The sequence below is a fragment of the Gorilla gorilla genome, chromosome 4, assembly GCF_029281585.2.
Source record: "Gorilla gorilla gorilla isolate KB3781 chromosome 4, NHGRI_mGorGor1-v2.1_pri, whole genome shotgun sequence".
Classification (NCBI taxonomy): domain Eukaryota; kingdom Metazoa; phylum Chordata; class Mammalia; order Primates; family Hominidae; genus Gorilla; species Gorilla gorilla.
This window is the reverse complement of record NC_073228.2, coordinates 8,956,124-8,971,444: the sequence shown is the minus strand read 5'-3', so window position 1 is coordinate 8,971,444 and position 15,321 is coordinate 8,956,124. Positions and strand designations below refer to the sequence as shown.

Below are 15,321 nucleotides of genomic sequence, written 5' to 3'. Positions count from 1 at the left end.
GCCAGTCATGAAAGGACAAATATTGTCATAGGAGGTCCCTTAGCAGAGCCAAAGTCATGGGGACTGGATGGAGACGGGTGGCAGCCAGAGGCTGGGGCGGGCAATGGGCTGTTTCACGGGGACAGAGCTTCAGTTCGGGAGGACGGGAAAGATCAGGAGGCAGAGGCGGTGGGGGCTGCACAGCAATGTGACTGTACCTCACGCCACTGAATCAAAAGTGGCTAAAATGGTAACTTTTATGTTATATGCATTTTACCACACACAAAAACTAAAAGACAAACTTGAACAATAGAACTTTTTCTCTTTTTTTTTTTGAGTCGGAGTTTTGCTCTTCTTGCCCAGGCTGGAGTGCAGTGGCGCGATCTCGGCTCACCGCAACCTCCTTCTCCCAGGTTCAAGTGATTCTCCTGCCTCAACCTCCCGAGTAGCTGGAATTACAGGCGCCCACCACCACGCCTGGCTAATTTTCACATTTTTAGTAGAGACAGCGTTTCACCACGTTGGCCAGGCTGGTCTTGAACTCCTGACCTTAGGTGATCCACCCGCCTTGACCTCCCAAAGTGCTGGGATTATAGGTGTGAGCCACTGCACCTGGCCAAGAATAGAACTATTAGAAGTAAAAGACAAATCCCAATTAAGCATAACAAAGACAAATTTAATAGCAAAACAGATTTTCTAAAGAGATAGTGAATTTGAACATATATCAAAATAAATTATTCAGAATTCAGCATGAAAAGACCAGAAGATGGAAAACAGAGAGGAAAAAAGAAGAAAAACCAAAGCGATATAAAGTATAAGAGGGTCCCAGAAAGAGAGAGAGAAAAGCTTACTGGAAACAAGCAAGCTTTGAAGAAACGACAGCTAAGAAATTTCTGAGACTGATAAAGACGCCAGCACACACAATTACAAAGCCCAGGCCAGGCAAGTCCCAGAAAACCCAGATGCCGAGTCCACTTCCAGGAACGGACGAATAAGTTGCTTCAGAACAATATTTTCCATAGAATAGCTGGAAAAGCTAGAAAAATACTAAAAACAAAACAAAATGCCTGTTGAAAGGCACTGGAGACCCACAAAGGCCACAAGGACCAAAGACCGAGGTCTGGAGCGGAGAAGCCCAGAGAGGTGAGCAGGACGCCCCTGGGGACGCGATGGGGCCTTGGGGCCCAGCTCACCAGGCCACCAGCCCACCTGCCGATCGGGAGCCAAAGTCAGCCCCAGGGGAGGTGATGGCCATCCCGACCATCCAGTTATTTCTAAAACCAGCGTCTCAAAGAGTTACTGATTCTGAGCGCAGTGGGGGAGAGGCCACGGCCGCATGGCACTCCTGCCACTCCCAGGGCTGGAAGGAAACATGGGGTTCAGGGATCTGTGAGGACGGGGACTGGAGAACACTCTGAGTTTTCTGCTGGGACCCACGAGAACCAACTGCATTTAATTTGGGGAAGACAGAGAAAGAGATCATTGTGAAGGGGCATGAAAGGGGCTTCCGAGGTGGTTATTTTCTACTGTGGCCACAGGAATATTTGCTTTACGATACTTTATAGAGTCGTACATTTGTGTTCCACATGAGTATTTGCCTTATGAAGCTTTGCGTACATTTGTGCCCTACATGAATATTTGCTTTATGATACTTTAATGATACCTTATGGACATCTGTGTTTTGTGCTCTTCTCTGTATGTGTTTTTCTTCATAATGAAAATGATGAAACAAACAAGAATTTTGAACACGAGGTTGTTGCTAGAAGCACTTCTGTTCAACACTGTACTGGAGGTCCTAGGCAGTATAATGAACTGAACCAAGAACGTGGAATAAGTAAGATTGGAATAGACATTGGAGAGGGGTAAAAGGATCCTTATTCACAGGTGACATAATCATTTCATAGTAAATTGTAAAGAATATGCAAAAAAAAAAACTCTACTAGAATAAGCTAATGTGGCATATTTGCAGCAATAAAACATGGAAATGAATTGTTAATACCACTTTTCAATAGCACTGAAACCCAAAAAATACTGAGAGATATATTTTATTAAATTTATGTTGAAGACCCATACTCTAAAAACTACAAAATATTCCAGAGAGAAATTTAAGAAGGCATAAACACATGGAGAGATATACTATGTCTACAGATTAGAAGACTCAAAACTAAGATCCTCAAGTGGATTTATAGATTCAATGTAATCCCAATAAAAATCAGCAGGCTTGACAAGTTCATTTTAAAATTTTGCAGAATTCAAAGGACCTAAAAGAAAAAACGAAAAAAACCAACACAACCATTTTGAGAGCGGGAAGAACAAAGCTGGAAGACTTACAATCCCAGATTTTGAGACTTACTAGAAAGCTACACTGTAGCTTTATTACTGCAGCTGCTAGAATAATCATGTAACAGTAATCAAGACAGAGTGGAACTGGTATAAAGACAAATATAAAGATCAGTGGAACAGAACAGAGCACAGAAATAGATCAAATAGATCCATGCTTTTTTGGATCCACTGATTTTCAACAAACGTGCCAAGATAATTCCACAGAGAAAGGACAGGAATGCTGGAAAAACCGGACATCATCGAGGAAGAACAATCCCCAGCCCCCATATACACCATCTTCAAAAACCAACCTGAAATGAACCAGAGGTCTCAATGTAAAAGGTAAAAAGAGAAGACATCCAACAGAAAATGAAGAAAACTTTGGGGCAGACAAAGGTTTCTTAGGTTCTTAGACGGGACACAAAAAGCACAAATCTTATTTTTCTTTAAGTGATAAAACGGTCACTATCAAAATTTAAAACTTCTGTTCATCAAGACACGGCCCCACGTACACCAGCGTGAACTCACATTAGCTTAGCACGGTCCCTGGCCCGTCTACACCAGCGTGAACTCACATTAGCTTAGCACTGTCCCCGGCCCGTCTACACCGGCGTGAACTCACATTAGCTTAGCACTGTCCCCGGCCCTGTCTACACCAGCGTGAACTCACATTAGCTTAGCACTGTCCCCGCCCCACCTGCACCAGCGTGAACTCACATGAGCTTAGCACTGTCCCCGCCCCGTCTACACCAGCGTGAACTCACATTAACTTAGCACTGTCCCCGCCCCACCTGCACCAGCGTGAACTCACATTAGCTTAGCACTGTCCCCGGCCCTGTCTACACCAGCGTGAACTCACATGAGCTTAGCACTGTCCCCGCCCCACCTGCACCAGCGTGAACTCACATGAGCTTAGCACTGTCCCCGGCCCGTCTACACCAGCGTGAACTCACATGAGCTTAGCACTGTCCCCGGCCCGTCTACACCAGCGTGAACTCACATGAGCTTAGCACTGTCCCCGGCCCGTCTACACCGGCGTGAACTCACATTAGCTTAGCACTGTCCCCGGCCCGTCTACACCGGCGTGAACTCACATGAGCTTAGCACTGTCCCCGGCCCGTCTACACCGGCGTGAACTCACATGAGCTTAGCACTGTCCCCGGCCCGTCTACACCGGCGTGAACGCACATGAGCTTAGCACTGTCCGCGGCCCGTCTACACCGGCGTGAACTCACATTAGCTTAGCACTGTCCGCGGCCCGTCTACACCGGCGTGAACTCACATGAGCTTAGCACTGTCCCCGGCCCGTCTACACCGGCGTGAACTCACATGAGCTTAGCACTGTCCCCGGCCCGTCTACACCGGCGTGAACTCACATGAGCTTAGCACTGTCCCCGGCCCGTCTACACCGGCGTGAACTCACATGAGCTTAGCACTGTCCCCGGCCCGTCTACACCGGCGTGAACTCACATGAGCTTAGCACTGTCCCCGGCCCGTCTACACCGGCGTGAACTCACATGAGCTTAGCACTGTCCCCGCCCACCTGCACCGGCGTGAACTCACATGAGCTTAGCACTGTCCCCGGCCCGTCTATACCGGCGTGAACTCACATGAGCTTAGCACTGTCCCCGGCCCGTCTACACCGGCGTGAACTCACATGAGCTTAGCACTGTCCCCGGCCCGTCTACACCAGCGTGAACTCACATGAGCTTAGCACTGTCCCCGGCCCGTCTACACCGGCGTGAACTCACATGAGCTTAGCACTGTCCCCGGCCCGTCTACACCGGCGTGAACTCACATTAGCTTAGCACTGTCCCCGGCCCGTCTACACCGGCGTGAACTCACATGAGCTTAGCACTGTCCCCGGCCCGTCTACACCGGCGTGAACTCACATGAGCTTAGCACTGTCCCCGGCCCGTCTACACCGGCGTGAACTCACATGAGCTTAGCACTGTCCGCGGCCCGTCTACACCGGCGTGAACTCACATTAGCTTAGCACTGTCCGCGGCCCGTCTACACCGGCGTGAACTCACATGAGCTTAGCACTGTCCCCGGCCCGTCTACACCGGCGTGAACTCACATGAGCTTAGCACTGTCCCCGGCCCGTCTACACCGGCGTGAACTCACATGAGCTTAGCACTGTCCCCGGCCCGTCTACACCGGCGTGAACTCACATGAGCTTAGCACTGTCCCCGGCCCGTCTACACCGGCGTGAACTCACATGAGCTTAGCACTGTCCCCGCCCACCTGCACCGGCGTGAACTCACATGAGCTTAGCACTGTCCCCGGCCCGTCTATACCGGCGTGAACTCACATGAGCTTAGCACTGTCCCCGGCCCGTCTACACCAGCGTGAACTCACATGAGCTTAGCACTGTCCCCGGCCCGTCTACACCAGCGTGAACTCACATGAGCTTAGCACTGTCCCCGGCCCGTCTACACCAGCGTGAACTCACATTGGCTCCTCTCCGCTGTTTTCTAAAGTTGCAGCAGATTCTATACAGCTGATACCAACATTCTTTTCTAAATAATTCCAGGCTAAAGCCGACAAGTCAAATATAGAAGTCAGGTGGCAGACAAACCCACCCTCGACAGACACACAGAGCGGGGCAGGCAGCCTGCAGACAAACCCACCCTCGACAGACACACAGAGGAGGGCGGGAGCCCACAGACAAACCCACCCTCGACAGACACACAGAGCGGGGCGGGAGCCCACAGACAAACCCACCCTCGACAGACACACAGAGCGGGGCGGGAGCCCACAGACAAACCCACCCTCGACAGACACACAGAGCACGGCAGGAGCCCACAGACAAACCCACCCTCGACAGACACATAGAGCACGGCGGGAGCCCACAGACAAACCCACCCTCGACAGACACACAGAGCGGGGCGGGAGCCCACAGACAAACCCACCCTCGACAGACACACAGAGCACGGCGGGAGCCCACAGACAAACCCACCCTCGACAGACACACAGAGCACGGCGGGAGCCCACAGACAAACCCACCCTCGACAGACACACAGAGCACGGCGGGAGCCCGCAGACAAACCCACCCTCGACAGACACACAGAGCGGGGCGGGAGCCCACAGACAAACCCACCCTCGACAGACACACAGAGCACGGCGGGAGCCCACAGACAAACCCACCCTCGACAGACACACAGAGCGGGGCGGGAGCCCACAGACAAACCCACCCTCGACAGACACACAGAGCGGGGCGGGAGCCCACAGACAAACCCACCCTCGACAGACACACAGAGCGGGGCGGGAGCCCACAGACAAACCCACCCTCGACAGACACACAGAGCACGGCGGGAGCCCACAGACAAACCCACCCTCGACAGACACACAGAGCGGGGCGGGAGCCCACAGACAAACCCACCCTCGACAGACACACAGAGCGGGGCGGGAGCCCACAGACAAACCCACCCTCGACAGACACACAGAGCACGGCGGGAGCCCACAGACAAACCCACCCTCGACAGACACACAGAGCACGGCGGGAGCCCACAGACAAACCCACCCTCACACGGCCAAGTGATTTTCAACAAAGGCATCAGCAGAATTCCATGGAGAAAAGAAAGCTCTTCAATAAATGGTGCTGGGACTGAATATTCAGATGAAAAAAACTAACCTTGATATTTACTTCATGCCACATACGGAAATTAACTAGAGATGGACAAGAGACGCCGATAGGACAGTCAAAACTAGAAGCTACCAGAAAAACAAAACTTCTCCTTCGGGGTAAGCAAAGGTTTATTAGGAAAAAGTTTAACTAGAAAACAGTAAATAAGTTGGACTTCACTGATGTTAAAATCTTCTGCTCAAGACACCATTAAAATATGAAGAGGGGCCGGGCACGGTGGATCATGCCTGTAATCTCCATGCTTTGCGAGGCTGAGACAGGAGGATTGCTTGAGCCTGGGAGGCTGAGGCTACAGTGACTCAAGATCGGGCCACTGCACTCCAGCCTGGGTGACAAAGTGAGACGCTCTCAAAAAAAAAAAAAAAAAAAGCAAGCCACTTACAGGGAAAAAATATCCACGATCCATATACCTGACAAAGGACTTGTATCTAGAATATGTCACAAAACTCTGTAACTCATTAATAATAAGATAAACAGGCCAGGCGTGGTGGCTCACGCCTGTAATCCTAGTACTCTGGGAGGCCGAGGCAGGCGGATCACCTGAGCTCAGGAGTTCAAGACCAGCCTTGGCAACATGGGGAAACCCCATCTCTACTAAAATACAAACAATTAGCCGGGTGTGGTGGTGTGCGCCTGTAGTCCCAGCTACTCAGGAGGCTGAGGCAGGATTGCTTGAACCTGGGAGGCGATGGTTGCAGTGAGCCGAGATCGCACCACTGCACTCCAGCCTGGGCGACAGAGTAAAACTTCATCTCCCTCAGAACGACCTGCACGCTCCCGGCTCTGGTTCCCACGGCAGCCGGGGATAAAAGGTAAGAGGTGAGATATGGGCATTTCATGAAAGATTTATGAATGGCCAATAAACCCATGAAAAGGTGCTCACCATCACCAGCCATCAGGAAAATGTCAAACCACAGTGAGACACACATCAGAGCTACTAAAATCATGAAAATTAAGGCCGACAGCGTCAACGCCGCAGAGCCCGCACGCTGCTGACGGGAAGGCAGAACAGTACGAACACCGGAAAACTGTTCAGCAGGTTCCTTTAAGGTAAAAACACCTTTCCCTCTGATGTGCCAATTCCACCCCTAGGTACTTCCCAAGGTACATCCACAGAAAGACAGACAAGAATGTTAATGGCGTCTTTATTCTAGTAACCCGAACTGGAAACTACAGCATCGAAACGATCTCGGTGCAGTCACAGAAGGATAAGGAAACAGTAAGGAGCCACCAATACACAGTCACCAATACACAAGCTGTAACGCACGACCATCCGGCTGAGTGGAAAGAGAAACACGAGGGCACAGCGCGCGGTTTCACGTACACATGAAATTCAAGAGCTGGCAATGGAAGCCCTGGGGCTCCAAGTCAGGGCAGTGGCTGCCACGGGGACTGGAGCCGGGAGCGTGCAGGCTGTTCCGAGGGACAGAAGTCTCTGCATCTTGACTGGGGTGTGAGTTACACAGGTGTGTGAGCTGTCAAAACACAGATTATCCATGTTGTACACAAATTTCACACAGAAATCCTGCACTTCACTGCATGTAAATTCCACCTCAATTCTCCAAACCTGAATAAACTATAATGAGATGCAACAATGCGGATGGACCTTAACAATTATAAGGTTTAAAAGTTCCAGAATACTATAGTGGTACCCACTTTATAAAGTTAAAAAGGACTGCAGTTAAATTTTTTTTTTCAGATTTGTATAGATACCAGATAGTTATTTTAAAAGGACAGCAAGGGACGATGAGTGCGGAATTTGGGCTGACGGTTACCCAGGCGGAAGGAGGGCAGGGGATAAGCATCGTGGTCACCTGCGAGACGTGAGAGGACCGAGCTGGCTCTTGTGTCAGGTGGCAGGTCCATGGGTGTTTGTCACACGATGAAAATAAAAAAGACAGGTGTGGAGTCCTAATTAGGGAAGAGAAGTCAGGCTGGGGGGAGCCAGGGAAGCAAAAAGAATTCGCAGATTGGCTATGTCTGCCTTTCCTCATGGTTCAGGACACAGCGCGTCTGCACAAATAACTCGCCTAACTCACAATCCTCCTCCACCCAACTTATTACCAGACCCTCGGCTGAGAGAAAAAAGCAACTTAGCTCCCTGCAACCTTGGCGTTACCAGCACCGCTCGTGGCCCCCTCCAGCGCAAGCACCACCTTTAAAACCCCCAGCAAGGCTCTGTCTCCTGCCAGTCAGCTCCTCTCTTGCTGATGCGCCCGTTGCTTTCTTGCAACCTATCTTCCTGCTTTCTCGAATAAATCTGCCTTTCTTGACCTACAACTGTCTTGGTGAATTCCTTTACCACCTGCACCACTGGCCTCAGTTAGTCATTACCCATGAAAACAGGTACAGTTATAATCACAGAGACAAATAAAACGGGCCACGCGTGAACAAATGAGGAGAATGTGTCCTGAACCAAGGGTCGTGATTAATTTGATTCTGGGCTCCTGAGATCCTAAGATCTAAATTTAAAAAGAAGAAAAAGAAATCATAATGGTAGTTAGGAAACACAACTGAATAATAACTAGGGTTTTATATTCAAACCTTACGGACACCCCTACAGTACAAAGTTCTCCATAAGAGGAAAATCTTATGTTAGAAACAAAAGCCTGGAGAGGAGGGCCCAGCTCAAGGGTTAGGAACACAACTGCAGAATGAGCGCGAATAAAGCAGAAGCAAAACCACAGGTGGGAAAGTAAAGAAATATAGGGATTAGCGGAGAAGGAGGCGAAGGGCAGCTGTAGAGGTGGAAAGGAGAACAGCCTCTCACACGGGACAGGCCTTGGGCGCTCCAGGCTGTGCTCAGAGCACCTGGCGGCTTGCGAGGGTTCTAGATGGTGCTGCTGCTCGGGGTCTGGGGCACGGCTACAGCCACATCCCTGTCCCCTCGGTTCAAGGATTGGCAGTGAGGATGAGAACGGCCAGGCTTGTCTGTAACCCTCCCCACAGCCCCGGCGATGCCTCAACAATGCTGCAGAGCTGGCCGAGTGGATGCAGAGCCTTTGGGCCGTCCCCGTCTGCAGCGCCCGCCCCGCCTTGGCCCTTCTCATCCCCGCCACATGGGCCCCTCTCCTCTCACCTGAGGCCCCAGTTCAGAGGCCTCGGGGCGGTTCCGGGAAGGCCATGTGGCTTCCTGTGCACGTGGACAGCCATGCGGCCAGTTCCCCAGTGAAGACGGGAGTCGGGGGACAGGAGGGTGGCAGAGAGAGGCTCTCCACCCTGGGAACCCTGAAGGGCGAAGGGAAAAGAAAACCTGGTCGGCTCAAAAGTAAGCAGCGCTCTCACAACCACCAGACCTCCTGGGTGAAGCCGCTCTGCAGATGTTTTCATAGACATTATGTTTGAACATCTCTAAGAGGCCTGGAACCCGAATCATTATAATGGATGAGCTATTTAGAGGCTATTTTCTTTAAAAGCCAGGCTTCTTGTTTACTTTGTTTTATTCTACTAAAGTTTCCAAGAACACAAACAACCGAGATGAGAACACAGCAGTGTGTGCCAGGAGGAAACGCCGCGTCAGGCACTGATCCATCAGAGGCCGGCAGGGAAGGGTGTAAACTCAGCGATGGCCGCCTGAGCACCCATGGGTCCCTCGCAGGACCAGAGTCACATTTTCCAGCGGGGAAGGGAGTAAACTCAGCAACGGCTGCCCAAACACCCACGGGTCCCTCACAGGACCAGAGTCACGTTTTCCAGCGGGGAAGGGTGTAAACTCAGCAACAGCCGCCCGAGCACCCACGGGTCCCTCGCAGGACCAGAGTCACGTTTTCCAGCAGGGAAGGGTGTAAACTCAGCAACGGCTGCCCAAACACCCACAGGTCCCTCACAGGACCAGAGTCATGTTTTCCAGCGGGGAAGGGTGTAAACTCAGCGACGGCCGCCCAAGCACCCACGGGTCCCTCGCAGGACCAGCACCACGTTTAGACAGGGCTCTGCGAGGACTCACCCCTCTGCCCCTTAGGAACCTGGCCATGGGACAGTCACGGGGGAGGCCTTCCACAGCCTTTCCAAGGACACCTGAGGCCACCTAATAGGCTCGAGGACAAGCCGTCTAGGCAGGTATCGCGTGACAAGAATGGTGTGCAGGGAGGCTCCACTCTAACTGCAGCGAGTGTGGGGTGGGTCCCAGGGAGGATGGAGATGCTTCATGAGCAAAAGGTGAAGATCTGTTTAAACTGTCTTCAGTTGCCAACCCTAGAGGTCAGGAACCGAATCTGTTAGACTGTAACGCCCTCTGCACATACTGGATCCAGAGTGAGTTTCAGATGACGTTCATACTGGTCAGCCGGGCAAAACCCCAACATCCTTCAAGGATGTTCACTCTCGTCCTCATCAACTCCACAGAGCAGCCAGCACCCAGGAAGGTGCCCACAGGCCCAGCCTCACAACATCTGCAGACCTGCTCCTAAGCCAGGCACAGAAGCTGAACAACCAGGTCAGACCAGGCCAGGCCTCCCACCCAGACCGAGCTCGGGAGCTGAACAACCAGGTCAGACCAGGCCAGGCCTCCGACCCAGACTGAGCTCAGGGACCCAGCACACCCTAATCCTGTCACCCAAAGACAATAAAAAGCACCATTTTCCATGTGGTGGGTTGAGCTGTCCTTGGTGGATGCTGTCTTAGTGAGGAAAACATTGGATGGACCATCTGAGCATGAAAACATGAGCCCAAGGAAGCGTCAGGAGAGAGGGCTGAAGGTTCTGTGTAAGAAAACGGGAGAAATCTGAGGCGTTTTGGTCTAAGAAGAAAAGAGAAGAAAGAGACCCAGGTACCAGGACAGGAGTCATAGCAGCTGGTGCCGCCCTGGGGGTTCCGCCTTCCCGAGCTGGGCCGATAAATACGCAGTTTTACCCCGTCTGCACATGGGCACGCCTCTCCCAAACGTCCACATGTACCAGGAGCGTGTGCAGAGGCTTCTGGTGATCAAGGAAAAGAGCTGGGTCAGGAGGAGAGGAACGGGCAGCTCCCGCGTGAATCCCTGCGTAGGCAGGAGCTCCGGGCCAGAGTGGCCTGGAGACGCTGAGCGGCACCCCAGGAATGCACAGAAGCCCCGGAACCTGGCCGCAGAGGAGGGACAGACACAGATAAACGTTCTTGAAGTTTACTTTAAAGTAATTTTTAAAATATCTATAGTCGAGTGTAGACTATACAAGCGACTACCTGTTATTCAGTCATTTGTTCTGCTATTGAAAAGTCTTTATAAACATCACAGTGACTCCCCCATGGAGACCCGCTGGAAACTTCTCCACCGTGACCCTCCCGTCCCACGTTAACGTTTCTGTTTTCCATCACAGTCAACAACCTGAAGCTTCTTTGTATCCAAATCGTTCTCAGAGATGCCAAGAAGGAAGCTGAGGAGTGAAGGACACTCTTCAGGCTCTTGATAGAAAATGCAAAGTTACACTGTCAAGACGGCATCAACTTAGACTGTCCAAAATACTAAGTTATATGCTTTTTTTTTTTTGAGACGGAGTCCCGCTCTGTCGCCCAGGCTGGTGTGCAGTGGCGCGATCTCGGCTCACTGCAAGCTCCGCCTCCCGGGTTCACACCATTCTCCTGCCTCAGCCTCCCGAGTAGCTGGGACTACAGGCGCCCGCCACCAAGCCTGGCTAATTTTTAGTATTTTTAGTAGAGATGGGGTTTCACCGTGTTAGCCAGGATGGTCTCAATCTCCTGACCTTGTGATCCGCTCACCTTGGCCTCCCAAAGTGCTGGGATTACAGGCGTGAGCCACCACACCCGGCCTAAGTTATCTACATTTTTAAAAGTCTTATTAATTCAGTTTTTAAAAGAATCTCACTAATCTGTGTTTCAATACAAATGACTTAAATTCTTAGAAAGTTTATTAGTTGTTTGTACATCCACTCTGAGAGTCTGCTTCTGTCCTCTGCCTACTTATCTATTTTTCTTGGTGTTTTGTTTGTTTTTTGAGACAGAGTCTCACTCTGTCTCCCAGGCTGGAGTGCAATGGTGCAATCTCGGCTCACTGCAACCTCCGCCTCCTGGGTTCAAGCGATTCTCCTGCCTCAGTCTCCCAAGTAGCTGGGATTACAGGCGCACACCACCACGCCTGGCTAATTTCGTATTTTTAGTAGAGACAGGGTTTTGCCATGTTGGCCAGGCTGGTCTCAAACTCCTGACCTCAGGTGATCCATCTGCCTCGGCCTCCCAAAGTGCTGGGATTACAGGCGTGAGCCACCGCGCCCAGGCTTTTCTTAGTGTTTTCTTATCAACCTTTAGAAATCAGTAAGGTTATTCATCTTTTAAGTACTATATTTTCCGATTTCATCCCAGTTTATCTTCATTTTGCTCACATCGCTCTCTGCTGTGCAATTTTACATTTTTATATATCTTACTTATCATGATTAACTCATTAAGTGCTACAGCAATTAAACAGCAACAACCTATTGACCTTAATTTTTAAGGTTGTCTAATAACTATTTGATAAGGTTGGGCGGTGTCCCCACCCAAATCTCATCTTGAATTAATAACTGATAAGGTTGGGCTGTGTCCCCACCCAAATCTCATCTTGAATTAATAACTATCTGATAAGGTTGGGCTGTATCCCCACCCAAATCTCATCTTGAACTGTAGCTCCCACAATTCCCACGTGTCATGGGAGGGCCCCGGTGGGAGGCCACTGAATCACGGGGGCAGGTCTTTCTGTTCTAGTGATAGTGGGTGAGTCTCAGGAGAGCTGATGGACTTCAAGGGAGGAGTTTCCCTGCACAAGCTGCCTCTATCATCGGCCGCCACGTCAGACATGTGCAACTGTGAGACCTTCCCGGCCACATGGAACTGTGAGTCTATTAAACTTCTTTTTCTTTATAAATTACCCAGTCTCGGCTATGTCCTCATCAGCAGCATGAAAACGGACTAACACATTATTAGTCTAATAACCATTAGAAAAATGATTTTCAAGAACCACACTAAAATGTAAGATCATTCAATTATTCAACCAACATGTACACATTTATACATTATAAACAAAAGAAAGTTACTTACCGAATCCAAAAAGCAAAGGTAAGACCCTGAGCTCTGGGCAACTGCTTGATTTTTAGCGTATCCGACTGTGGAAAAAAGAAGAGCAAAACTCTTTTATAATTCACTTTCCAGCAGCATTCTCTTTCATAGAGCTTAGTATACGATATTCTTTTTTTTTTTTCGAGATGGAGTTTCCCTCTTGTTGCCCAGGCTGGAGTGCAGTGGCGTGATTTCGGCTCACTGCAACCTCTGCCTCCTGGGTCCAAGCAATTCTCCTGCCTCAGCCTCCCAAGTAGCTGGGATTACAGGCACCTGCCACCACGCCTGGCGAATTTTGTATTTGGGGGTTTCTCCATGTTGGTCAGGCTGGTCTCGAACTCCCAACCTCAGGTGATCTGCCCACCTCGGCCTCCCGAAGTGCTGGGATTACAGATGTGAGCCACCGCACCCGGCCAATATACGATGTTCTATAAGAAAGCTAGGAACATTTTGCACTGCCACCAAAAATGTGGGTCAGCTTTCAAAGGAATGAAAGGAAAGTCAAAGAGAGACAATATTCCACCTTTGGTAGGTGGCATAATGAGAACAAGGATAAAACACAGAGTCCACCGGGTACTTCATTAAAGTCTGATACTCACTGAAGGAAAAAAAAATGAGATGGACCTTAACTGAGTACAGCACTAAGCTAAGTCCTGGGAATATTTTTTTAAAACAAAATTAAAATATCCCTGGAAGGAAGTCTGTAAAGTCTACCCTGATGAAAGTCAGGATCTGGTCACAAGAGGGAAGTTGGGGGCTGGCACATGTGTGATGGGCTGGTGGAGGTCACTGAGGTAGACCCTCAGAGGGTGGTTTGCACGTGTGTGATGGGCTGGTGGAGGTCACTGAGGTAGACCCTCAGAGGGTGGTTTGCACGTGTGTGATGGGCTGGTGGAGGTCACTGAGGTAGACCCTCGGAGGGCGGTTTGCACGTGTGTGATGGGCTGGTGGAGGTCACTGGGCTGGACTGGTGGGTGATCCTCTTGGCGTGCATCTCTGTGATGAGCTGAATGTGCTGCCAGCATCTACAACACCAGAGTGGGGGCACATCCCATGACCCAGCTCTGATCGTAACAGATACTGTGCGGCGTAAACCCAGCAGAACTTAATCTGCATGGCCACCAAGAGCAGCACTGTCATCAGAGCTCAAAACTGGGAATTACCCAAGTGCAGAACGGAAAAGCTGGAAACATACATGACAAGAAGGCACCCTCCAGGGCTGTACACACAGTGTGGGTGCCTCTCCCAGGTTGCTAAGCAGAGAAGGGAGCAGCTGCTGGGTGGGGGCCCTGGCCCGGAGCACGAGGGCAGCCGAAATTCTTCTGTGCTGTGAGAAACTAGGAAAGCAGCTGCCCTTGGGGAAGGGGGTGACCAGAGGGGCCTGAGGGGGCTTCTGGGAGCTGCGATCTTCTGTTCTTCCTCAGGGTGCCAGTCACATGGTGTGTGCAGCTTGTGAACCTTCATCCAGCAGTAAGACTGTGATGTGCACTTTTCTGTATGGATATCATATTTTAAGAGGAGTTTCAAAAAATCTGTCTTCAAAGACATCACAACTGAGCTGGAAAAGGCTGAACGATGACCTGTGGTTAAACGCCAAAGGAACGGGACTGAAAACGGGGCTAGGGAGGCCTAAAGGGTCCCTGTTAGGGAGCTGTGGCAAGAGCCTGAGGCTGTTAAGAATGTGAACCAGCAGAAGCAAGGCAGCCCAGGGCAGACCACCGTCCTGGGTGCCGCCCTGCGGGCGGTGGGCAGTCTGGGCAGACCTCATTATCTGGGGCAGCCTATGTTTGGGAAAGCAGGCACTGGGCAGCTTCGTGGGAACTGCGTGTTGGGCTAAGAAGGCTCAACTTCCCCCTGCCAGCAGGGGTAGCCAAGGAAGGCTTCTGAACAAGGAGTAACAAGCAGAAATTCATGTGTGGCAAGCTCAGCTTGGATGCCAATGGCGGGTGGATCAGAGGTGGCATTTAGCCCAAAATGAGGGTGCTGAGGAGGCTCCAAGGGGCAGGATACCCACTTTCCCTAGAAAAGAGGCTGGCAACACCGGACAGTTACAGACATCATGGCACCCAGGAAAGTCATACAAAGCAAAACAGATGTGTGCAGAATTAAGCAATAGATCTCTCTGGTATCCCAATCAAGACAAGCTGCAGAAAGTTGTCGGTTGGAGGGACAGTGGCCAAGTGTGCATTTCGGCCACACCCGTGGCACTCTCCCGTCTCCACTACAAGGAGGGGAAGGCAGGGCTCCCACCCCATGGGGGCTGCCGTGTTCCGGGGGGGCATCGAGCAAGCTCACAGCACCACTGGGACCACACAGCCGCACAGAAGTGAGACGCACAGTCTCCCACC

At 51.0% G+C, this 15,321-nt stretch overlaps 1 protein-coding gene and 1 long non-coding RNA gene across 6 annotated transcripts in view; both read right to left on the bottom strand.

Annotated features, from left to right (window-relative positions):
• Window positions 1–15,321, bottom strand: part of B3GNTL1 (UDP-GlcNAc:betaGal beta-1,3-N-acetylglucosaminyltransferase like 1) — a 103,771-nt gene that overhangs the window by 74,021 nt on the left and 14,429 nt on the right. For all 5 annotated transcript variants that reach the window (XR_008680363.2, XM_031011632.3, XM_063705983.1 and 2 more), the window contains exon 4: window positions 12,956–13,020. Coding sequence is in view for 4 of the 5 variants with exons in the window: in XM_031011632.3 (XP_030867492.3) it covers window positions 12,956–13,020 (65 nt within the window). In the remaining variant the exon portion in view is untranslated. The remainder of the gene's footprint in view (window positions 1–12,955; window positions 13,021–15,321) is intronic.
• On the bottom strand, window positions 7,079–8,238 carry LOC134758482 (uncharacterized). The gene is made up of 2 exons (XR_010133694.1): window positions 7,765–8,238; window positions 7,079–7,425 (listed from the first exon to the last, which is right to left on the bottom strand). It is a non-coding gene; the product is annotated as an uncharacterized lncRNA (long non-coding RNA).